At 34.8% G+C, this 25,019-nt stretch overlaps 3 protein-coding genes and 1 long non-coding RNA gene across 7 annotated transcripts in view; 1 reads left to right on the forward strand and 3 right to left on the reverse strand.

The window, feature by feature from the left end:
* Positions 1-808: 808 nt before the first annotated feature.
* Positions 809-4,280, reverse strand: LOC105831909. 2 transcript variants are annotated; one of them, XM_012672377.3, is made up of 5 exons: positions 4,149-4,280; positions 3,704-3,790; positions 3,187-3,459; positions 2,635-2,709; positions 809-1,937 (listed from the first exon to the last, which is right to left on the reverse strand). In XM_012672377.3, exons 1-5 carry the CDS (start codon positions 4,219-4,221, stop codon positions 1,792-1,794), a joined length of 654 nt encoding a protein of 217 aa, XP_012527831.1. In that variant the 5' UTR covers positions 4,222-4,280; the 3' UTR covers positions 809-1,791. The 2 variants fall into 2 exon arrangements, with proteins under 2 accessions (XP_012527831.1, XP_012527830.1); XM_012672376.3 differs by having other exon boundaries at positions 954-1,937; positions 2,635-2,787; positions 4,149-4,278.
* A 940-nt stretch (positions 4,281-5,220) lies between these two features.
* On the reverse strand, positions 5,221-11,831 carry LOC105831910 (vacuolar protein sorting-associated protein 11 homolog). Its single transcript, XM_012672378.3, has 16 exons — positions 11,661-11,831; positions 11,495-11,563; positions 11,089-11,262; positions 10,790-10,986; positions 10,366-10,624; positions 10,134-10,288; positions 9,819-10,052; positions 9,430-9,730; positions 8,989-9,177; positions 8,778-8,900; positions 8,548-8,675; positions 8,259-8,471; positions 7,982-8,154; positions 7,594-7,891; positions 7,193-7,512; positions 5,221-7,029 (listed from the first exon to the last, which is right to left on the reverse strand). Exons 1-16 carry the CDS (start codon positions 11,673-11,675, stop codon positions 6,596-6,598), a joined length of 3,282 nt encoding a protein of 1,093 aa, XP_012527832.1. The 5' UTR covers positions 11,676-11,831; the 3' UTR covers positions 5,221-6,595.
* Positions 11,832-11,958: 127 nt separating this feature from the next.
* Positions 11,959-25,019, forward strand: part of LOC118646386 — a 98,226-nt gene continuing 85,165 nt past the window's right edge. Inside the window, exon 1 of the long non-coding RNA XR_004963925.1 lies at positions 11,959-12,124. This is a non-coding gene — a long non-coding RNA (uncharacterized LOC118646386). The remainder of the gene's footprint in view (positions 12,125-25,019) is intronic.
* LOC105836319 (zinc finger protein rotund) overlaps positions 13,389-25,019 on the reverse strand; it is a 161,433-nt gene continuing 149,802 nt past the window's right edge. For all 3 annotated transcript variants that reach the window (XM_036289099.1, XM_036289098.1, XM_028190516.2), the window contains exon 6: positions 13,389-24,630. In XM_036289099.1, coding sequence (XP_036144992.1) covers positions 23,482-24,630 — 1,149 coding nt within the window. In that variant the 3' untranslated portion in view covers positions 13,389-23,481. The remainder of the gene's footprint in view (positions 24,631-25,019) is intronic.

The raw sequence follows: 25,019 nt of genomic DNA on the forward strand, positions 1-25,019 counted from the left end.
GGGAGAGACGGGAAGAGACCGGGAGAGATGGGAGAGACGGGGGGAGACCGGAAGAGACGGAGAGGGACCGGGAGAGACGGAGAGAGAGGGGGGGGGGAGAGAGAGAAGTGCGTGCATTCGTGCGTATGTACACTGTGGAGTATTTTACTCAAACGAAAGATTTTCGAAAGTTAGTTTTCTCTATTGATTATTTTTTATTTGGTTATTTTTTAAATTTATTAATTTCTATGTGTGCACGCGTACGTATGCATGCATACGTCACAATATTATTTTATAATTAGCAATAATAGTTAATTAATTAATGTATATAAAGTTCCAAAAAATGTTGATCTTATTTTATATAGAAAGATACATGTAATGTCAAAGTATTTAATAATTTATTAACAATTGTAACTTTTTTTTGTACATTGTGAAGTATCTTACTCGAATAAAAGATTTTCGAAAGTTAGTTTTCTGTATTGATTTTTGCAAAAGATGTTGATCTCATTTTATATGGAAAGGTACACATATAATGTCAAAGTATTTAATAATTTATTAACAATTTTAATTTTGTTTTTCAAATTATGTCGTCAATCTCTAATGCTAATTAAAGAAAAAAAACAAGAAGAAGAGTCAAAGCTGACAACACTTTGTTACATTTCAGTGTCAATATTATCATATTACTTTAAAGGAGATTTATGTATGTTGTGTATATTGTATTTCTTTTTTCCTTTTTTAGTGTATAATATTTTTATAAAAGAAAAAAATTAGATAATAAATTAATGTATGTAAGTATGCTTTCTCTCTCTCTCTCTCTCTCTCTCTATTCCTTTTTCCTTTCTTTTTGTATATAATTATTTATTTATATAATTATTATTGCAATTGTTATTTTTAAAAAGTAAAAAACTAAATAGCGCGCGCGTAGCGCGCGCCTGTGTTGTTCTAGTTACTAAAAATTACACATACATAAATAATTACTTATAAATAAATATATATATTTATTCTGATTATAAATCTCATTTGCTATGTTTAGGTGCGGATATGTGGTAATATTATTTAAAAAGAATAAGAAAGAATTATTTTAAGTCTTATTAAGTATAGATTCTTTAGCTAGTCCAAAGAGTCAAGTGCTGGAAAAAATAGTTATACCAGGTTACATGTACATACTTTATACATAGGTTCAAATATCAAGTCTTCTTCTAAGAAACATATAATATAATCGAATGATAAGTGCATTGCGTAAACATATAAGATTTATAAGAACAATTAAGACTGTGACAAACAAACTGTGACATTTGCTACTTTTATGAAAAAATAAATCAAGCTTTTATAGTCTTTTAGACAAAAAACTTCTTTTTTCTTGAAAATGTTTTTTTATAGATATAGTATATTAATTATAAATTATTAATAAGACCTAAAAACACAAAAAGAAAAAAAGAAAAATAATTTTGCAGTGATATTAGTACTTTTTAAATATTTATTTGCTTCATAAAAAATAATTAAAAAACAACATTTAAAGGACTTTAAAAGCTTATACACCTTTGTGTTTATATAGTTAAATGTAATTTACACGACTCTAGTGTTTTTTTATTGAGAAAAAAGTTACTAAAACTTTCAACTTAGTTAAATTCTTTCAATTCAAATATTTATATTCAGTCAAATCAATAAGTACTTGAATTAATGTTTAAGTATTTTATGTATTCAAATTAAATGCATAAATACTTGAATTGAAAAAAATTGAATCAAGTTAAAAAATTGAGTCAAATTAATAACATTTTTTCTCAATATTTAATGTGAAATAAATGAACGTCATCAAAATATTTGTGAGAACGATAATTTTGAAAAGACCTTATTGGCAAAGTCTGTTAACAATGAATCCAAAACGTTGGACATCAATGGCCACGTTTCTCGATATAACATCGGCCAATATTCATTTACAAAACTTAAAATAAAATCATCTGAAATTAAAAATTAATAACAACGTAAATAAAAAACAAATCAAAATAAGATTACAATTATATAAATGGAAATGATTAAATTAGATAAATATAATGCGAAAAATTATAAGAGTAATATGAATCAGATGCGATTATTAGCGTAAAAAATTAATGCTTTATTCTGGAAAAATACAAATTTTCAATAATATCTGTATCCGATTTTTGTAACATTTCTCTACAATAACTGGTAAAGTTCATTAAAAAGATTTTTATGGCAATTTACAATGACTACAATTGTAAAAAGTAAGTGATAGGATACTGATACAATAAGACTTTACAATTTTTATCTGCGTTTCAAGAAAGTTTACGACCATTAATAATCTATTATATCAATTGACAACACTATAAGTTCGTAACTGCGAAGAAATTTATTTGTACATTGAAGATGGCCAAAAACAATGTGTTGAACATTTGTACATTTATTTTAGAAATTATTGAAATAGCAAACTTCAACTAACTTTGGCTCTATAAACGGTTCTAATTTGTACTTTTATAAATTATTTATTATTATTATTAATATTTGATTGGCTTAAATAAACTTTTATTAAATGTTATGAGATTTAAACGGTAAATTAAATGTAAGGTTTTTAATGTATGATTTAATATATGATTAAAAAATAACAATAATTGGAGTTATTTGATTTAATTTAGTACTTACTAAGCTGTTTATCTTGAAATAAATTAAAATATATTTTAGCTGCTCCAAGTGTCGGTATGACATGATAATATTCTCCTAAAAATGTATCATTTATTACGCGTCCTTTTAAAATACATGTAACTTTGATATCACTCAGGGTTGCATTCATATAACCTGATGGTTTAAAGATTGTAATATATAAGTGTAATTATATAAGTGTAATTATATAAGTGTAATTATATAAGTAATTATATTAGTTTATATAGTATATTATACTTTATATAGTAAAGTGTAATTATATAAAGATTGTAATTATATAAGTGTAGAATATATGTTTTGATAATCGAAGAATGATATTAAAAATCGTAATTACTTTTTAAAAAATTACTAAATTATAAAACAATAATTATTAATTTTATTTTGAAAATAGTTTTATAAATATGTAACACACACACACACACACACACACACACACACGTGAGCGCGCACAAATATTTATCTTGCTATTATAAATGACATTCCATAAAATAATAGTTTATCTTTATTTTTAATAAATAAAGTTTATTGTTATACCTTCGCCAATAATTCTGAATATACTTAGAGAACCATTTATTTTTAAGAGAGTATCTGCCAACAGTTTCGATATTTGCAGGTCAATTTCCAAACGAAAAATATTATTAGGAAGAAAGTGTGTCCTTAGATTATTAAAATGACTTTTCGATAAACCAAAGCAAGTGAAATTTGAAAAATTTACTTCTGCATGTAATTTGTCATTATTATATACAATTTTAGCGTTTCTGAAATATAATAATGGATCCAAAGATGGAAGGCCAAATTCTGGATATCCTAACAAGAAAATAAACTATTAGTATTTATATTTTAAAGTGATTTTATTAAAGAAATTTTTATACTATTTTGCTTTATATAAATTCTAAACGTTCTTATGAATCATTCTTATTATAGATTTATCTTAACAATATTTGTAACGTTGTAGTGATATAATTATGTACTATAGAAATGCATATACAAATTACGTACAAAATATATATAAGATTACGATAATAGAAATTTAATTTTTTCAAGAGTGTACCTTTAACAATTTGTGGCCAGTCCGTCTGTATAGCTTGTTTTAAACAGACATTATAATCATCTGAATTTCGCTTGCAAGAAGTTAGAGCTAAGTAGAAACAGAAGCAGAATGTAATAAAGTAATAAAATAAAAACATAACAATATAAAAATGCAACAATTGTTTTAACGCGTGTGCGCAAAGAGACATTTTCAGAATTAATTTAGGACGTAATTAATTATTTGTTGTCTTAAATAACATTTAGAAAAAATCTTATAATAATTGTATTTACTGTTTTGTATTAAACTATTTTTTTATTTGTTATACATTATCTTTTGTTCAAAATTATTTTTATTTATGTTAACTGAATATTGATTTTGTAGGTACTTATACGAATAAAATAAATGGTATATTTAAGTTATAGGCAATAATATTTCCAAAAAGAACATATTCCTAAAAAAAACTTACAAGACTCAAATTTTTCACTTGAGGATAATTCAAATATTGCAACGCTGAATATAGTAAGCACATAGAACAACATGTTCTCTGTTTCATATACTTGCTAACAGTTCGACAAATTATTAATGATCTGCGTTTTATAACATCAACACTCAAGGTCTCATTAAGTGGTGTTGATACACAATATAATGCATGCATGAATGACTTTTTTAAGTTAAGTATGTGTATTTAAATACGTAATATTTCTGAGAAAAGTAATATAAAAAATAACAGAATTAAAGATTTTTTAACTATGAATAAATAGTGTTTTTAAATTATACGTTATACATTTATCAAGTGTCTTTTTATAATTAAAAAGTTATGCCATGCTACAGTATGCTTATGATAATTTTTAAAAAATATATAATTTGCACAAAAATATATATAAAAATAAAAGAAAACTCTAATATTGTTTTGGGATAATTATAATAACTTAGATATTAATTTTTTAAATTATACGAATGAAAGCACTTGAACCGCTCGAACTACAACATGGCTCAATGTATTAAACATTGGTACGGCAAGACGGAAGAAGCGAAACAATTTTAATAAGTGAAAACGTATGTTTAATGCTCTAGTTGAGAAATTATTAATAATTTCTCCACTAGGGCATTAGACATATGCTTAATACATTAATCATAAAGACAAATGTATAATGTATAGTTTAAAAACACTATTTATTCATAATTTAAAAAAATCTTTAATTCTGTTATTTTTTATATTACTTTTCTCAGAAATATTACGTATTTAAATATACATACTTAACGACTAATTGTATTCAATTGTTGTTTAGCCACTCAATAAACGATTATCCTAATGGATAAAATTGTATAATTATTATAAATTTACAGATTAACGTAACATCAATCAAAAGTTTTAAATTTTAAATCGTGTCAATTGTAAGATCACAAATTTTCGAAAAAGACAGACCAATCTGATTTGCTTTAAGTTAGATATTTTTATTTATATAAAAAATCTTGACTTAATGGATAAATTAATTAAATGATACAAACTTAAACAATTAATAAATAACGTACATATGTAGATTCAAGCTTTTTATTTCTTCATTTCTAATATATTAATTAATTATACAATCTTATAATTCGTACATATCTTCGATACCTTTACACATGCTGTTCTATTCGAGCAAATAGATGCAGCACACAAAAGATTAATTATTACAATAATGGTCATTTTTTATTTCAATTTGACTAACTTTCTTTTTAATAGTTATAATCGCGCAATCATAAAAGCAGCCAAATGTGAAGCTGCAGAGCAGTGAAATAATCCGTTTTAAATCAACCGCAGTTAACTTTATTCTCCAAAATTTTGTTTTCACAGATCACAGTCTCTTTACAAAGGCGTGTAGTAATATATATCATTTTTTTATTGATCGATTGCTTTTTATTGTACGATTCTTCAATCCTTTTGCTTTAAATTTCAGCATTTAAAGATCGACAAAATTTAAATAAATATGGCTCATCCGCATAAAGGTAAAAAAGGCAAAGTATTTTAAATAATGCTTCTTTTTATGTGTGGACAGATATTAAACTACATTTAAGATCTGCAAAGCGCGTAGTCTTCAATTTGTGGAAGTGAGACAAGTACGACATTAATGCTCTAAGGTCGATATTCATAGTCGAGTCTTATTTTAAGATCCGTCTTAAGCAATCTTAAATGCTAATGCGGCTCTGTGATTGACATCTTAAAGAAGTACTTAAGACGATCTTAAATATAAGACCTGTTTATGAATTCCATCCTAAAGGCCTGTATTCACGATCAAATCTTATTTCAAGAGCTTAGATCTTAAGTAATATCTTAATACGGTTCTGTGAACAATATTCATAATCCGATCTTATATACAAAATCATCTTAAGTATGATTTTGAGACAGCGTTATTTCATTGATTGAAAGGAGTGTTAAATATGTTCCTGATTAGACTTAAGATAATCTTGAACTTAAGATCAAATTATGAATACCAGCCTATGTCCATAGACCAGTATTCATAGTCAAATCTTATTTTAAAATCGTCTCAAGTAATGTTTTAAGATGCTAATACGGCTTTGTGATGACATCTTAAGATGGTACTTAAGATGATCTTAAATATAAAATTCGACTATGAATATTGGTTTATGATTGGTTGATAATATCTTAAGGCAATACTTAAGATGATCTTAAATATATAACTATAAATACCGGCCTAAATCAAATTTATACAGTATATAAAATTGAAGTGGATACTATACAAGTTTACACAAGTTTATACATAGTATTATAGTTTAGAAATTCATTATGTAATACTTATTAAAGCATTTTTTCTTTCTGTTTATGTATCGCAAAGTATTTATCCGTACTATACATACACTTAATTGTATTTTATCTCGATTTAAATCGCTCATGGGAAATGTATTCGCGGCTTATCTACCAAATGGATTTAGATTTCTATTGTAATCGTCGTCATCATTGCCAACCCGACCATTATCATTATCATCGTCATCTTTAAAAGGATTATTCGCGTCATCGTCGTCATCATCGTCATCATTGGCAAAGGGATTTTTCGATTCATCATAATCGTCAGTCTCAAAGGGATTCGATGGCACAACGGAAGTTTTCGAAACAAACGGCTTTTCGATCGGCGATGACTTTGGTGTAGTACTGTTTAAGATACGGGCCTCTCTGATCGGCACTGGCGACGCTTTACCACGTGGCGTCGATAAACCACTTCCCGTTCCCGATATATTCGCTTCCAATGACGATGAATACACGTCTGGTTTAACAAAAGTCCGATAACGCTCCTCCGTTATTAGCGTAGGAACGTCATAACCGGTTCGTCGAGATTCTGTTTTTACTGCTACAAAAACGCAAAAATGCATATAAATTAATAATCATTTGCATAAAGATTGCAAATAAAAGAGATAAATGAGAAATAAATTATAATTCCCGTCGAAACAAAATATATAATTATATTTTGTTATATAAATAATATGATAGGCGTGTGACATGAAGAAACTTACCTGAAACAGAACTCTTTCCTTCGTTTAACCTGAGTCTCGCTTCTGCACCTGGGCCATAATTTAACTTAGGTTCCTCCAACTTGGTCGGTGTAGGCAACGATTTGTCTGTATCAGTAATTACTGTTAATTTTTTAAAAACGCCTCTACCAAAATAATCGGCTACTAAAGAAAATGGATCTTCCGCGCGATCGAGAAGACTATGAAAAGTTTCGTGTAGGTCCTTTGACTGCTCCTGGGCTCTTATAATATCTAGTAATTTCTTGTTGTTTGGCAAACAGGCCGGGCATTCGTTTTCATTTTCCGAAAAACTTTGAAAGCAACTATTAAGAAAAACAAAAATAAAATTAATTGTAATAATAAATACATATAAAAATATACATATATTTTTTAAAAAAACTCACTGTTGATGATACGAATGTTGACACATGAAATGCACAGATGGCAATTCCAACTGATGATGACATGCGCTACACCGCGATCCTTGAAAGATTATCGTATTATTCTTTATTGCTTCTATTTGTTCCCGCAATTTAAGAGTATCGGCTCTGTATTTCTCTGTTAATTCGGTGTCAGCTTGAGTTTGCTCGTTTTCCGTTCGTAATACACTGCACAAATAACTTCTAACGTCTCCCAATGTGCAGGTCAATGACGTAGAAATTGCGTCAATGACCATCAAAGGAGACAACAGTTTTTCTTGAGCTACAATGATATTTTTACATGCGTTAACAAAATAATATTTTTCAATGCATTTGACTGAACATATAATTAATATCTTATAAATGTATTCACCGATATAAGCTAATATATCCGCAAGAAGTTTTGTTGGTGCATCCTTATTTTTAGCTACGCTCCACAAGGCTTGTACCCATAAATTAGGATCTTGATGACCAAATCTTTTGCAGGTGGCAAGAACTTGTTCACTGTCTCCCTCGCATAAGTGAAATCTCAATATTTCCTGATATCTAAGATAAATATAAAATAAAATAATTTGTATTAATTTATATAATAATTTGTATTATATTTTTATGTTATGTAATCATTCGCACGCGCGTATGACTAAACTTACAATTTGCTCTCTTCGTAAAGGAAAAGTAATCCTTTTCTAAAATTATGCTGATGGCAAAGTATTAATATCTGGTCTTTGTCATAACGGGCCTCGGAATTCTGTAGAAGTCGTACTATTTTCTGTTCGTATTGTAGTTTAGTTACATCGCTATCTAATGCCGACCAAACGTGTAAATAATGTTCCACTAATGTATTGTAAATAAGTGTACTCCATCTACAAGAAACATGAAAAAACAGAGTTAATTTTACAGTAAAAATTATCTATATTCTTTAATTAAAAAAATAATTACCTTGTTTCTGATTTAACTAAATGCTCCAAGAACTCTACAAGTCGTTCAGAATTATTTAAAAATAAGTGAATAAAATCTTCTGGACTAGCTTTATCGACGCGTTGTTCTGTATAGCCATTTAAAGCTTCCTGCAAAAATAATAAAATCCATAATTTTTTATCCTTTTTTCTCTAAACAATTATATAGTTAGGAAAAATAGAAGAATATAATATAGAGACATAAACACGTACCTGATCTACAAGAGGTTTGTTGGAAGGTTTATAATTTGTACACAGGGCTTTCAAAAACTGTGTGGATTCATTTGGCACATTTTCTATTAAAATATTTCCATATTTCTTCATATTAGCTTCCGCCTAAAATATTTTTAAATCATTTTTAATATAGATATTCTTACTATTTTTAATAGAAAAATTTATGTAAATATTAAAAATTAATATATACCTCTTCAAATTCTAACGTTGCCATGTATTCTAAAGCTTTTTTATATTCCTGCTTGTCTTCAATTTGAATACGCAGATACCATTCGTGTTTACCATGTTTCTGTGCAAGTAATAGGGCATCCTCCGGCGATGCTTGACGGCAAACTTTTATCGCTATTTCCACGTCAAAATCAACTTCACGATCTTTTGTCTAAATTATATTTAAAAAATATATATAATAGAGAGTGCAATCCACTTGACGCTACAAATACTTTGAAGTATTTGAATGACCAATTAGAACAAAGAATTTTACGAATTGGCCAATTATAGAATGTTTCGAAGCGTTTGTAGCATCAAGTGGATCACACTCGAAGATACATATTATCTAATATCAGATAGATATCAGCAAATACACATAGTATGCATATATTAATAAATACGTAGTTGTGCATATCCAACTTACCATAATAAACTCCTTTAACTTATCGGTATGGTTAAGCTTAGTATAACAATTTAATAACAAAGTAGTATGATCCTCTGTTGCCTGACCATTTTTATGCAACGCTTGCAAATACGTTGTCAAATTGTCGATATGTTGAGAATCCAAAAATTTTCTAATCACATACGATGGTTCCAATTTGCCTATAGTTTTTATATATTGCTCTATAGCACCATTATGATCCCCTTTGGAATATAAGTGATCTCCGTATTGACGGAAAATATCTATGAGACCTTCTGCATCATATTGTTGATTTTTAGCTATTCTGTAAAAAAATAAGCATAAAATTATATCATTGAAAGTACTCTTAATGCTCTTATTTAATTGCAATTAAACCGATATATCTAATATACCTTATAGAAACATCATATAAATTCTTCTTAAAAAGCAACGCTAACTTAGATTGTAAATCTTTTTCATCTAAATGATACAATTTGTTATCTCCACTAAGTATAAAAAATCCACCCCATTCGGACAAGACTGCTTGGACAGACACCATCGGCGCGGAGAACACGATAAACTTGTTTTGAATATCGAGGACAGTGATGATGTGTTTGTCGACACCAGGAGGTATTGGTTCTATCGTGCTATGGAGATTTAACAAGTGTTACAATAAAAATATAAGACAATCACAAGAGAAAACACTCATACGCGCATGTATTCATTACTTCGGTTTGGCGGATATAGTTGTTGTCGTTCTTGGAACATTCGCCGCTTCTTTCGCCACTATTACCAGATATGTTCTGAACCATTCTAGCATTATCTTTTGACCCTCTACTGCATAGCATGGTCCTCTACCATCTGGCGTGTAACAATAAATAGCCTGCGACAATTATGTTCGAAATTTATAAAAAACGTAATACAAGATATGCGTATAAAGCGCAAATATGTGCAACGTACGTCATTACGTCCTATCATAAAGTGGCTGTCTTGCATAGACTCAGCGAGAACGTTGCACCTTCGTGCGCAGCCCATAGTATCCAAAGTAGATTTGAATTCCTTATCCTTAACAGTAATATTATAAAGGAACACGCAGTTTTGCGTAGCAACGAATAGGTAAGTCTGTTTACCGGTCGCTCGTATCGCGAGGCCGGTAATAGACAGATTGACATCCTTCAAGACTTTTATTTTATTCTTTCTTTCTCGAGTTAAGTCACCTCTAAAAAAGATTACATATTCTCTCTATTAATTTTATAATATATTGCATAAAAAAAAGTCTCTCTCTCTCTCCTCCCCCCCCCCCTCTTTCTCTCTCTTCTAATGTTAATGTTATGTCCAGTAATATAAGAGTAAGAGATAAAAAAGATAATATAAAACAAATTACCTATACAACATAATAGAGCCATCCCCAAATCCAATAGCCATCAAGGTAAGACTACTATGTACACATAGAGCTGTCGCTGGGACCGCTCTATAGCTAGGTATGGCTCTGCTTATTCGAACACATGTTGGATTGCCTTGTTTGTCAGGCTTGGCTAAATTCCAAACTTTTATGGTAGGATTGCATCCAGGCTCGTCCTCCTGTTAATCCAATACATTCAAACAATTAAATTAAATCTATCACATGTTATTCCCAATCCGATTAGGAAGACGTATTGCAGAAGATCGTAGTGGCACTCTTACACCAATTGTAAACAGGAAAGTGGAGTGTTGAACTTGCTGTGTCAATGTAAGTGTGATCTCATATGCTCGAAAAGTCGTAATCTCATATGATCTGTTTATTAAATGCACATTGCCTGTGTTGTCCCCAAATACCAGATTGCCATTTCCACTTGTAGCTGCTGCAACTTGTGCATCCTGCGTAAAAGACACAACAATAACCAGAAATTTTGTCCACAATGTGACTGTAGCATGACAATCATTTAACATTAAACTTGTTCTTTTCCCACGCTGCAGGACTGAACTTCTTGCACGGTTTATCTCTTTTTTTTCTTCAAAGTGAAAAAAAAGGTGTGGTAATTAAGGTGTGGAAAAAGAACAAAGCAATTGTCATCGTAGACGGCGCAAAACAAAAAAAAAAACAACTCACCCCGAACGCTTTGGCGATCTTCCCCGCGTCGACTTCCTTCTTCAAGTCGAAGAAATTAAAGCGCCTCCACTAAAATGACAACAAGATTAAACGTCAACATTCCTTAGGTTATGTCGGACACCGAGCGGTAGGAACAAGCCGCGAAAGGATAATGAAAATGACTGACCTCCAGAAACGCCATGATATATAAAACGGGGTGACGCTTATTTGTACATGTGCTCGGAGAGAAATTGTAGGCCCAGCTGTTTGTGTACGGATTTTTGATAGCGTACGATCGATCCGCCACACTCCAGCCGCCGTCTCTCTCACGCGAACGCGAGCTGCTCCCTATCAGCTGTTCGAGTGCACGCGGATCTCCCGTATCGGTCGCGCGAAGCGCTGCGTGGCCCGCGTCTTGAGACCTCCTGACATCAGATGGCGGCACCGAACGCGACCAGACGGACGCGCCCTTGACGGCGTGGCCGGGAAGTTCGATCCTTGCGCGGCCGCGGGTGGAATCGTGGTTCGAGAGTACGTATTAAACTTTATCGTATCTCATTTACGAGAGTGGTAATTAAAAATGTTTAGCGGAGCGTTCAATGCGCGGAAATGGAGGATCGCGTCCTTGGAAGGGAGTCGAGGTTCACGCAGGTATCGTTACTTTCTGGTTCCTTTATGAATTCAGGTTATAGTTGAACTACCGCAATGAACGATTTGGCAGCCCGACAACGTGTATTAGATCGTAATTCGCGTCGGGGATGAGATTCCGTTTATAATTTTACGCAGCGCGTAATGCGAAAAACATTTGATGAATTCAACATAAATGTACGGCTGTAGAACATAATTTTGTCTTTACTGCAATATATTAAATAAGGGCAAATGATTGATGACTAAGGAACGCTAGGAGCGTCAAAAATATGTATTAAAGTACGTAATTGGAACATAGAATATATAATTGTACATTAGAATAATTAGAAATATGGAGTAAAAGAACAATAGAAATGTAGGAAATAATTGAATAATTCCGATCGGAATTTATCCCGAAAAGTTTCATAATACGTGAAATATTCTATATTTCTAATTATTCTGATATATATATTATATCTATGTTTTTTTACAATAACATATTTTAGTATGTATTAGCTGCGTTCGCTCTTACGTCTATTTTGAAATTTTAATTAATTCCATTAGTGCCATTTAATTAATTCGTATTACTAGAAAAAGAATAAAAGCGTTATTAAATAAATATAATTAAATGCATAAAATATCAAATTATTTTATTTATAACCCTTAAAATCGCGTATTTTCACGTACATTTGTACATCCCGGTGAAAACCCGACGCGAATCATAGATCGACGTTAGTTAAAGTAGTCTTGAGCGAATTGGAAATAATAAACGAATTCGCGTCACATCATATCATTAATAAAACTGCGGAATTAATTCAGTGTTATCTTCTTCGATAAGAGGATTCCACTGCAGCTTGCGATTTTTCGTTTTAAAAGACAAATTCTTCTCAATCTCCTCCACCTGTAAGTCGATACCCCTCTCTTTCTCTCTCTTTTTCTCTCTCCGCTCAGAAGTTTACGAGATCTTGAATAACTCGCGCATCTCAAAGCTCTCGTTTCCGTAGATAATCGCGGATTACGACGGGATCAAATGTCACGTTATTCGTTAATCGATAATACTCGACGTTTACGTCGACGCCGCGATTCGACGTTCGGATGGGCGTAAGGGTTCAACAAAAGAGAGACCGCGACGAAGCGGGCACGCCAGTGCAATGCTGGGGGTGGGGAGGGGTGAAGGGGTACGGAGCAACCCTCGAGATAACGAGTCGCTCTTACTGCGTTTATTACCTCGTCTCATCTCGACTCGCAGCTTCCATTGCAATGGCAAACCCGCTCGCGCGTCGAGGCGTAAGACGTAAGTTCTGTTATATTTGTTAAAAAGGACGAACAATTAGTGTGTTTCGATGTTTGTGGGGCGGACATGTTCGTGTGTGTCTGTGTGTATGTGTGTGTGTATTTGTTGCTTTACAGAGCTGTGCGCGGGACGTAGACTCTCGAAGAAGACTGGTCGTAAAATTCTTGAAAATCGGATCGTCGTTTCCGACGACGAATTATATCTAGACATTCCGGACAAATTCTGCGAGGGACGAGGGGGCTGCCTCTCTCTCTCTCTCTCTCTCTCTCTCTCTCTCTCTCTCTCTTTCGCTCGCTCGCTTTCTCGCTTGCTTTTTAATATTACAAAGTAACAGGTAGATCTCTCACACGCATAACATATCGTCGACGCAAAGATCGAATCGATAACGACGATTAGCAAAATGGAGCTAAGCGTTTCGACAATCCTTTCCTCGTTGGTCGTGTACTCCTGTATTCGTACTTTATCTACAGATAAATTCTATTTACAGATCGATCGTGACGCCGCCTCAAAACTTAGAGTTAAATAATTATGTATTTGTGACGCTAAATGACGAAACGAGAATCCATCTCTTTCTCTCCTTCTCTCTCGCTCGCTCTCTCCCTCCTTCTCTTCTCGCACGCAGAATCGCGAAACATTTTACAAGAAAGCGAACAACACCCTTCTCGTGGATTTTATGAGAGTTCGTCCGATTTCGAGCTTATTATTCTACGGAATAGCGTGAAAATTGTACGCATTTTTTTTTAGATCATCTCTCTGTGCAAATTAAAATCGCTGAATATCTGCATCGATCGTTCGCATGATTAATTTAATACTTCTCGAAATTGGAACGCTGTTTGACGCTACTTCGGCAGCTTGGAAATAGATACGATAGATTATAATATATTTAGATGTAAGACACCGGGAAGTTTTTTAGCAGCCCGTTGGATCAAATTTCTTGCATTATCAAAAAATAATCGTTAACCAATCGTTACCAATAAATGTTAAAACGCACGGTACTTTGCTTTTAATTTTATATATATAATATACAGATATATCCCTCTACTTACGACGAGATTACGTTTCGAGACTTTGGTCGTAAAGCGAGTTATAATCGTAAATCTTGTATAACTTTGTATTTATATCTTATACAAATAAAGTATTATTTATACAAAATAATTATCTTATTAAAAACAATTATATACTTCCATTTAAAAAAAAAGCTTTTTCAAAGATTATAAGTTTTAACGTGATATTTATTGTAAAACTAATATTCAGTTTAAACATAGACTTCAACGAATGATAAAAAAACAATACTATTTTGTACGAAAAATATAACTCTTAATATGGTATTAATATAAAATTATTTAATTTAAATTACCACTTAACAAACAGTCTAATTAGTTTCGTTATAATCTGTTAATTAATTTTTAGCATGTCGATTCGAAGTCGGAAAATTCGTAAGTCAAAAGAGAGTCGTAAGTATAAGGATTCTATTTATAAATTTTTAGATTTAAGTTTCGCACACATTGCGTGCTTCAAAACTTTTTAGATCAGAACATTTTTCCGTTTTCTCTTTCGAAAGAAGAACTTGCGATATCTATCTTTCCGTCTAAAACCTCACTACTCGCGATCTAATTTCGAGATTCAACCGCGAAAAAGGATCGGATTCGTGTGAGATGCGAACGCGAGCGACGTACGAGTTTCGCGCTGGAGGCACAAAGCAACGGGCTCCATCACGTCAAATCACACGTTTGTACATGCGTACAAGAACTTTATAAACGCGGAATCTACGTGTGATTCTTCAGGATGAAGAGGTGAAGGGAGGGAGAAAAAGAAAACGCGGGGACATTCAGTTTTCGTCCCCTGGAGAGATCTCTGCCACTTCGAAGTTTCGATCGCTACCTCGGATACGCAGCAACGCGATCGAATAGCTTAACTCTAAATTCTGTCGGAGCGGCAGATTTTTGAATAATACGCGCGGCTCTTGTACTTGAGCGACGATCGACATGTCCGAAAATCGATCGTTCTGACCCCGGGATGGATGCAGATCACCCGAAGAATTTTAATCCGTTGCTCCCGATGAGTTAAACGATGTTCGCATGGATTCGCGCGCTCACAATGTGCGTTCTTTAATCCACTATATTTTAGTACGATAGACATGTAGTTGCGACGTAAAATATGGAAAATCATCCCTCTTATATCCTTATTTTTTCTAAATTACGTCGTGGAGGGGGTATTGCACAGTCTCCCGACAATAATCTTTGAAAATGTGTTACTAGGAATATTTTTTTTTTTTTTTTTATTAATCTTTTTACTCTTTTTCTGTACTCTATTTGTTCTTATACCACACACGCACGCGCGCACACACACACACACACACACACACACACACACACACACACACACACACACACACACACACTCTCTCTCTCTCTCTCTCTCTCTCTCTCTCTCTCTCTCTCTCTCTCTCTCTCTCTCTCTCTCTCTCTCTCTTCCTCCAAAAAACACATATTGCCATCCTCGTTTCATTTTAAGTACAGAAAAAGATGCAACTAAAAAAATCGGAGTTTGCGATGGAAGGTACAGTGAAAACCAATAGCCACATCTCCCTTTTGCGATCTGGAAATTGCGGGTTTATCGAAAATATTTTCATCAGTGTTCCATTACACTTGTGCGTCTACCAGTGGGATAAAAGCCTGTATTCTAGAGGCACATTTAACGTCGCAAACGTGGCCGTCCGTTTCTCGTCTCTGTTTCTCTCTTTCTCTTTCTCTCTCTCTCTCTCTCTCTCTCTCTCTCTCTCTCTCTCTCTCTCTCTCTCTCTCACTCGTATACGTAACATATACGTACGTATACGCAGTTGTTACACACAAATGTATACCCATTCTGAACAGATTGGATAAACGGGACAATCGGTTGGCTGTATTTGCGTCTAAATTTGCGACGAGATTACGAGCCGAATCCACGCGAAACATTAACAAAGGAGCTATCACGCCGTCCATATAAGATTTTCTATTTCTCTTTCTTTCGCAAAGTAAGAAACTTGGTTCATCCTTCCTTCGCACATAGTGCAAGCCTTAATTCGCAAAGTCATTCGCTTCCGTCCGCCTTTGCATCCCTCCATTCGCTACTCGCGATTTCAAATCGTCACGCTCGTATCTTCACGTCTCTCGCGAAATGCGTCATTATTTTCGCATAACTTACTGCAAATCATAATTAAACACGAGTGAGCGAGAGGGAGGGAAGGAGAGTCCGTAACGAAACGATTGAAGGGAGATATCGAGAGATGTGGCGGGATGCGGGAGATGATGACGATTAGTTGATTCATCGCTTGGCGGTTCTACAGACATAAAATGTATTTATGCTAATTATTACTCTTCTTTCACTTTCTTTTTTCGCACTTATTTGAATACATCGTCGTCGTCGTCGTCGTCGCTGCCGCCGCCGCTGCCGCAGTGTGGTCGCCCGGCTTCGTGCATACGTTTTTTTTTTTTTTTTTACGAAACATTTAATTTATTCACGTATGTATATGTATATATATATTTTTTTATACATATATCTTTACAAACAGGAAACGATCAGACGATGGGACCCGCGGTCGGGCGGCCCGAAAACACCGAGCATTACCTCACATAAAGTCGCGAGAACGACTGGACAGAGCTTTGTCTCTCATTTGTCTCTTATCGAACAATAAAATTCTCTCTCTCTCTCTCTTTCTCTCTCTCTTTCGTACGTCTTACATACTACTTACGCAACCGCAAAGTCAAGTACCTTATTTTTATCTATAAGGAGACACCAGGTGTATGTACAGTTCCCGCACAATTGCATTTAATTGCATTTAAGGATGCACTTTTTTTGTAAAATACAGTAATATTCATCTTCATTCTCTCTCTTTCTCTCGCTCTCTCACTCTCTTATTTTCTCTTTTTTTCTCACATAATAGTATATTCTCCTTAAACATTTCTTTTCATATTCCTCTCTCATTTCTTCCGCAGAATTATACAATAAAATATCACAGTTCTGTTCGTACCACGCAATAATTAATATATTGTTTTTCCTTACGTTGTTTATACGCGTCTTCTCTTTCTCTCTCTCTCTCTCTCTCTCTCTCTTTCTTTCTCTCATACAACATACGCTCTTACGTACATGCACATGCGTTCTTCTTATCAGTTGCCTTCCTCGTCACACGCATTTTTTTTCTCTCCTAAGAGTGCGTTGTAACACACAGAGATGTAATACACGCGCATTCATATATGCACACACGCATACATATACACATACATATATATGTCATACACGTATACATATATGTATATATATTTACTTATTTCCTCGTTTTTCTCTCGACGACTACTGGTTACGCAAGGTATGCTGGTTGTAGAAACATTCATTTACAACTTGTATACTTGAAGTATATAGTAATAATAACTATTACCGAAAGAGAACGATATATAAAGAGTGAGGTTGCGAAGCCTTTTTCTCGAAGATGGTTTAATCTGATGGATCTCGTTGCTATGAATGTCCGCGTACAGACATTTAATTAAAAGAATATACAATACGTACAGTTCTCGATCTTGCTACGAGATCGTATATAGTCTCTATCTTATATATGCTCTTATTAAATCATTCTAATAATGCAAATGTGTGTCCTCGCTACGCAATTTGTCCCGAAGAGAGAATGTCGATATATTTCTCCGTTTTACATCTAGACACGGCGTGATTGACACGCGGACTGTAAATTATTGCTTGGAATGCGAAATTTATTTGCGTTAAACGATCGACATCCGCTCGTCGACATATTATCCGTTTAAATCCTATCGTTTCCCGTGTCAAAAGACTTCGTGTGTTCCCCTCCTACCGGTGCTTCACGAGTATTGCTAAAAGAATGTACTTCTATCATCTTTCCTCTTTCGCGTCACCTAAAAGATCGTTGTCATTCGCGAAGGAACTGATCGCGCGCGAGTAGCAAAAAACAACTTCATCAATAACCGGGCACGTCCCGCAAGTATCTTTAGTTTTACGAATTTTCCAGTTTTACATTGCTTTTCCTCGTTTTCCCCTTTGTTAATTCTATTGTCCCCCATCTCCTTCGAAACACCTTTTTCCCTATCGTGGAAGGATAGACGAAAAATTCCCTTTGACTTTTAGTGTATCGTCCTAATGCACGATACCCCCTCCCCTCCTCCCCCTTGTCTTTGTATGTATACACGACGAAAGAATAATTGGACGGCATCTGTCCGCGAAGTGCTCGCGCGGCGCGCTGGAACCGAGTACGCTCGAGTGTCTCGCGAAATTTATCGTAATCGAATGTAAGAAACGGAGAGACAGAGGATTGCGACAGAGAATCAGCGAAGGATGAAATGATTCGAGCGGCGTACAACGGAAACGAAATGGCGCACGACAGAAGGGAGAGTCGCGGCATGATTAGCGAGGGGGGAAAACGATTTCCTTTAATCCTTTTACTAAGCAAGGAAGCGACAGGTTACGGACGGAAAGAAATGTATTACAACAGATGTGCTGCGTTTCCATTTCGTCAAATTAAACAAATCCATATTCCATCTCGCTACGTTGATCTGACCACGTTTTGATAAAACAAATAGATTGGCAAATAGATTTCAGAAACGAATAGATTCCAGTAATAAGGAGAAAGTTCATATCCATTCCACGAAAAGAAAAACGCGCTGAGAGCGTGATTAAGAGTAAAATCCATTTTCTGAAGACGCATATCGTTTTATCCTTTCGTGTAACTTGTGCTTCATAATCCGTAAGTACGCGCGAGCGTACGGGAGTAAGTACGTGAGAGGAGAGACACAACATTCCATTTCTTTTTTTTAAATAATATATTTTAACAACAGTTTTTTTTTTCCAGAAAGCGATAACAATTTCTGCGCCGTCTAAATTTAAATTGAATAACCAATTGATTATCGTAACCTTCGGATAAAAAAATAATTTATAGAAACCGAGTAATTACGAAAGGAGATCATGTGTACTTACGGATTAATGCAGATTAAATTCAGAGACGCGAAAGACACTTTCGCCTACCCTAACCGTGCGTTTCCAATCTTTAATATCTGTATGGAAACATTAATGCACGGTAGACGAGACGTATATTACCTTGCTCCGCATCGCGTTCGATGTTCTTCGTAAATTTTCAATCTACAAATCGAAACGTAGATAAAAAGATAGATAAAAGGTAGAAAGATCGTTTTTCAAAGATTAACAATTATTGATGCAAAGCACAATAAAGATGCATCCTAAAAACAATGGACAAAAGGAGGGATCATTGTATGATAAGAGAGAAGGGAAAGGCCAAAATAAAATTCATCCTTTTGACAGAAAGAAAATAGAGAATTAAAATAATTCAGCATCATACATATCGGGAAACTCTCCTTTGCCTTTATTTTAACACGTGACAGTTTATTAAACGAAATAATAATAATAATAATATTAATAATAATAAAATATTAATAATAATAATAATAAATGAAACTAAGGATAGGCAGAAGAAATCACATTTAAAGCGCGGGGTCGAAATTTCCTATCTTGCGTCCCTTGTTCTCATGTAAAACTATCTTATTTCATTTCCTATGTATCCAATCGTAATCAAAATGAGGAGTATCTGTCTATCCTTTCTCTGTATTTCAATCGAATTATATGATAATTTTGTTTATCCCATTGTCAATTTGTCAGAATGTATGCACAGGTTTCTTAATTGTACATAATCGCACGCGTACGCGTGATTATACGTTTGCCTATTTTTTTTTTTTTTATAGGCAAATGCCTCTATGCTCTTTTTCTCTTTTTCGTGTTAATTTAGTTTGGGTCATCCAGAGATAGCGGGTCGCATGCCGTATTGCAAAGGAGACTGCTACACGCAGCAAGAAGTGAATCTACTTCGAACGTTCTTCTATACGCTTTATTACCCCTCGCCCCTACTTTCTCATTCATTGTCCTATCATCTTCTCTTAATAACAACGTAATAGTTTTAAACAACTTGAGCATAGGTAAGGCGTGGACGTGATCTCCACGGGATTCGCCGACTGAAATCGCAATTCTCTTGACCCGAATAAAAACTCGGAAATGAATTGGCATCATTGACACCCCCTTCGCCGTACGTGCTACGTCGACGGTGGTGAAAATAAAAGTGAAATTTGTGCACGATTAAAAATGTAAAACTCAACGATAAAGCGCTCTTGCGAACAACGTAAACTCGATTGAACGATTGGTCACGCGGGAACCCCGAAGGAGAGTGCGTCTAGCGCCGTACAACAACAAATTATCTACAATGTTCGCATATACATGTTCATTTCTCCCTTTCTTTCCCTTCGTCCTTCTCCTATTTTTCTTCCTCACGCGCACACGCATACGCACGCAACAGATTATACATAAGATTACTTAGATATTAGGAAAGGTACTTAGAATATCTTCATTATTAAAGTCTGATTTCTTTACCTTACACACCTACTAAATATCGATCAAAATATTAATCAATTTATAATAATAATATATAATATAATAATAATAATAATAATAATAATAGTAATAGTAATAATGCAAATAAAAATAATATAATAATAATGATCGAGATGACAATAACGATGCTCATAAAGATGATGACGCCGGTGATGATAATAATTATTTCTTTATTTATGCATTTGTATATGCATATATTAATCCATCAATTAATATATGAATATACTTATTTGTTTATTTATATATAGCACCTATTTACAAAGATCTCCGTGTGAGTCTCTTACAGTATGTGTGTGCGTGTTGCTTTCATATATATATAGATATACGTGAAATTATGCGAAGGTACCAATAGTAACGAAGGCGTAATGAAAAGATTGTTGTAAAAAAACGCGAAGACTGGCATATAAATAAAGAGATACACGAAAATCTCGTTTAGAAATATATATATGGACACAAAAAAATATATATATATATGTATTTGTGTTCGTATATATATTTCTAAACGAGATTTTCGTGTACCTCTTTATTTATATGCCAGTCTTCGCGTTTTTTTTTGTTATGCCTTGGTTACTACTAGCACCTTCGCATAATTTTGCGTATGTCTTTTCGATAATGCGAAAAATATACTTTTCGCTCACTTTTCGTATATCAGCCTATCCATTTTCTTCCGCGTACGTCAAGATATAATATTCGCATGTACCTTCTCCTATCATACGTATGTCTAATTCTTTATCTTATCAGTCCGTATTTTCTTGCCGTTTATTTCCTTTCAATATAGTTGTCTTCATAATGATGATTTGCTTTGATAAATGAAACAAAAAGCGTAAAAAAACTAAAAAATAAAATAAAATAATTGTGTAATTAATTTTATAACTTAAAATGTCAATTGATAATAAAAAATATTTTTTGCGTTCGTAAGAATAACGTTTTTCCAAATAATTTCAATTCTAATTCCATAGAATTCCGTAATAATCCCAAATTTTTATTGAAATTTCATTCAAATTTCAATCGTCGGAAATTTGCTGGCTGTTTAAAGCCGTTTTAAATTGTTTTAATAAGATAAAATAATGAAGAAAGACGATAGGGAATTCTGTTGAAAATAAATGATTGTTGCTGGAATCAAAGAACTTAGAGCAAATTTATTTTTAAAAAATTCTACTCCATGTAGTTCTTCGTAAAAGTATAAATCATTGATAATTTGCAAAGTAATTTTCTGTTCTCAACTAAAATCTTTTCTGATGAACTGAAGAGGGAACCGGCTCGCAGTTCATCGTCAGCATCTCGTATACTTTCTAGCATTATGAAAGTGTATCGTCCACTATTCGAATACAAGTTAATCCATGATCGTGCTCCACTTTATCATTCAAATGTCAGCTTTAAACGGCCAGCGTCAGATCGTATGGATTATACCGCGACGAATGCGTATTGATGGAACTTTCTAGCACGTAATTGGCACGCATGATTATTGGCGAGGATTAGCACGCTGAGGAGCGTGATGAAAAATCTGAAACAGTCGAGTAAATCGATTGTATCCTCGACCGACACAGAGATTAGATTTTCAGTTGCGGGAAAACAACGAAACAATTCTTGATGATCGTTGATCAGTAATCATGTCAATCATCAATAATTAGACCAGTATGTAAAGACGTAGACTTCGAGGAAACTACGTCACGTCAGTCTTATTATATCAAGGAATGTAAACCGAGATTTCCAACGCGTTACACAGTTGCACTGCGAAATAATGCGTGTTATTCAGCACTTTCGTTAAATATCACAAACAGTAAAAATCATTCTAAGTGTATGTTTTACAATTTTAACAATAATCGGAAATATTTAAATATAATCTATAGAACAAGTTATTAAAGTTGTTGAAATCGTTAATCCTAGTTTTCAGTTTTGGTTTATCATTACCAATTCAATATTATCGGTGATTGAAATGAAATAGTTTTAATTCAAATAAATCTGGTTTTTTTCCTGCATGTAACAATAGATTTTTGAGAGTTTGATCAACATACGTAATGTATGTTAACTGTATGATAACATAAGACATGTAATCGTCATGTATATACGGAATCAAAAAGATAAATAGAATTTTAAAAAAAGAAAAGAAGACAAGGAGGAACAGAAGGGGAAGTAAAGTGATAAAGGAGTGTATGATAATCTTTTCTCTCTATTTCTGTCGAAAATAACTTCGATATAGGTATATCGAATACGATAGTATACATCGATCTCATCTCGCATTTCTTATCCGTTTCCGCGATTAGTTTCCACACCGCATTAATCTACTAAAAGAAAGAGAGAGAAAGAGAGAGAGAGATCTCTTTTCTCTCTCTTTCTCACTCTCTCTCTCTCTCTTACGACAAGACCCTGTCCTTCTTACATACATACGTATATGTTTACGCGTATAAGAGGAACGCAAAGGAGGGGTTTCGCTCGCGAGGGATTTACGTACACCAATGTGGTGAATAAATTAGATGGGTAAAGAGATCATGGAGAAGAAAACGATCGAGCTGCGATGAAGAGCCAGCGTCATGACGTACCGTATCACGTGGAAAGCAGAAGAAAAAAGATAGAAGGAAAGTGGTGGAGAGCGCGCGAATGTTTCCCGAGGTTAATCTCCAAAGATTAGACAGAATTACTGCTTCTCCTTGAGACCGCCTAGCAACGCGTGGCTCTCCATCGTGGCACTGAGATTACTGAGATTGTTCAGATTCCCCAGATTCCCCAGGTTGCCCAGATTGCCGAGATTTGGCTGGTGGGCATAATTCCTAATCTGATGAAGGCTGATCAGCTGATTCGGGAAGGACGTGGCGTTCTGATTGCTGGTAGTGCCGGGCGTCACACCGGACGACGAGGACGTCGGCGATGACTTCTGCGTTGTGTTGAACGCGTCGTAGAGGTACGGCCGAGACGGATGATGGGTGCCAGCATAGTGCAGATGATTCAGCGGATTTAATGGATGCTGCATCGAAGATAGTGAATTGATCGAGATCGACGATATCGGCGTGAAGGCCGAACTACTGTTGGGATGATGATTCGCGCCCGGTTGAGGTGTCTGTTGCCTCGAGTCGTTTTCTATAGACTCGCCAGGGCGATGCCCATGCCCAGGCAGGAGCATCTCCGGGTTCTGATTTTGGTGGTATTCTGTATGATGGTGCGGCAGCCTCTCGTGCAGGTCCCCGATCACCGTGTCCGGGCTGACCTTGGACCAATAGTGATCCTGGTGGTGGGCGGTCATCGCGTGTATCGACGGCCTGAGGCCCGTACCGATGATCGGCGGTCTCTTGTCCGTTCTCTCCGCGTGCTTCTGCATATGCTTCGCTAGATAGGTCTCCTGGGTGTAACTCTTACCGCAATATTGGCAGATGTGCGTCTTCAGGTGCTTCGACTCCTTATGCTTCGGTATGTGCTCGAGCAGACTCGGCTCGTCGGAGAAGCACTTGTAGCAGGAGTTACACTTGTACGGCTTGTCGGTCTGGTGGCATCGGGAATGGCTCTGTAGGTTGCTCAATTGGCTGAACGCCTTCGTGCAGCCAGGATGCCGGCACTTGTACGGCTTATCGCCGGTGTGCGTGCGGATGTGCTGCTGTAGATGGCTCAGCTGGGTGAACTTCCGTTGGCAAATCTCGCAACGGTACGGCTTAATGCCCAGGTGGATCCTCGTGTGCTGGGATAGGTACGAGGAGTTGGCGAACGCCTTGGAGCACTGCGTGCACTTGTACGGCTTCGCCTCGCGCATATGAATCTGCGTGTGGAGCTGCAGATCCGCCTTGCTACCGAATATCTGCAAAAAGAAAACGATACATTGCTGTTAGAGAGAATGAGTAAGAAACATTGATGGGAGGAAAAGAGGAAGAAAATGTATATACGCGAATGTGAATGAGAGAGAGAGAGAGAGAGAGACACGAAGGAATGAGTCGATAATCTCGATCTTGGAAACTCGCGTCGATCGCTATTGAAGGAGACTTGATGTTTCCTTATCTAAAATGCAAATTAATAACTTCCTGCGCGCACGTGACGGCGCACGTATGGGACGTGGAGCGTACTTCGGACTGCGGTAAACGTTTCGTGTCGCATATTCCGCAACAATGTACAGCGAAACGAGAGCAGGAAGGATCGGTTGGGGAACGATCTCTCTAAGCGCTGTGCGCGACGTTTGCTTCCCTCTCGTCT

Source organism: Monomorium pharaonis, chromosome 6 (genome assembly GCF_013373865.1).
Source record: "Monomorium pharaonis isolate MP-MQ-018 chromosome 6, ASM1337386v2, whole genome shotgun sequence".
Taxonomy (NCBI): Eukaryota; Metazoa; Arthropoda; class Insecta; order Hymenoptera; family Formicidae; genus Monomorium; species Monomorium pharaonis.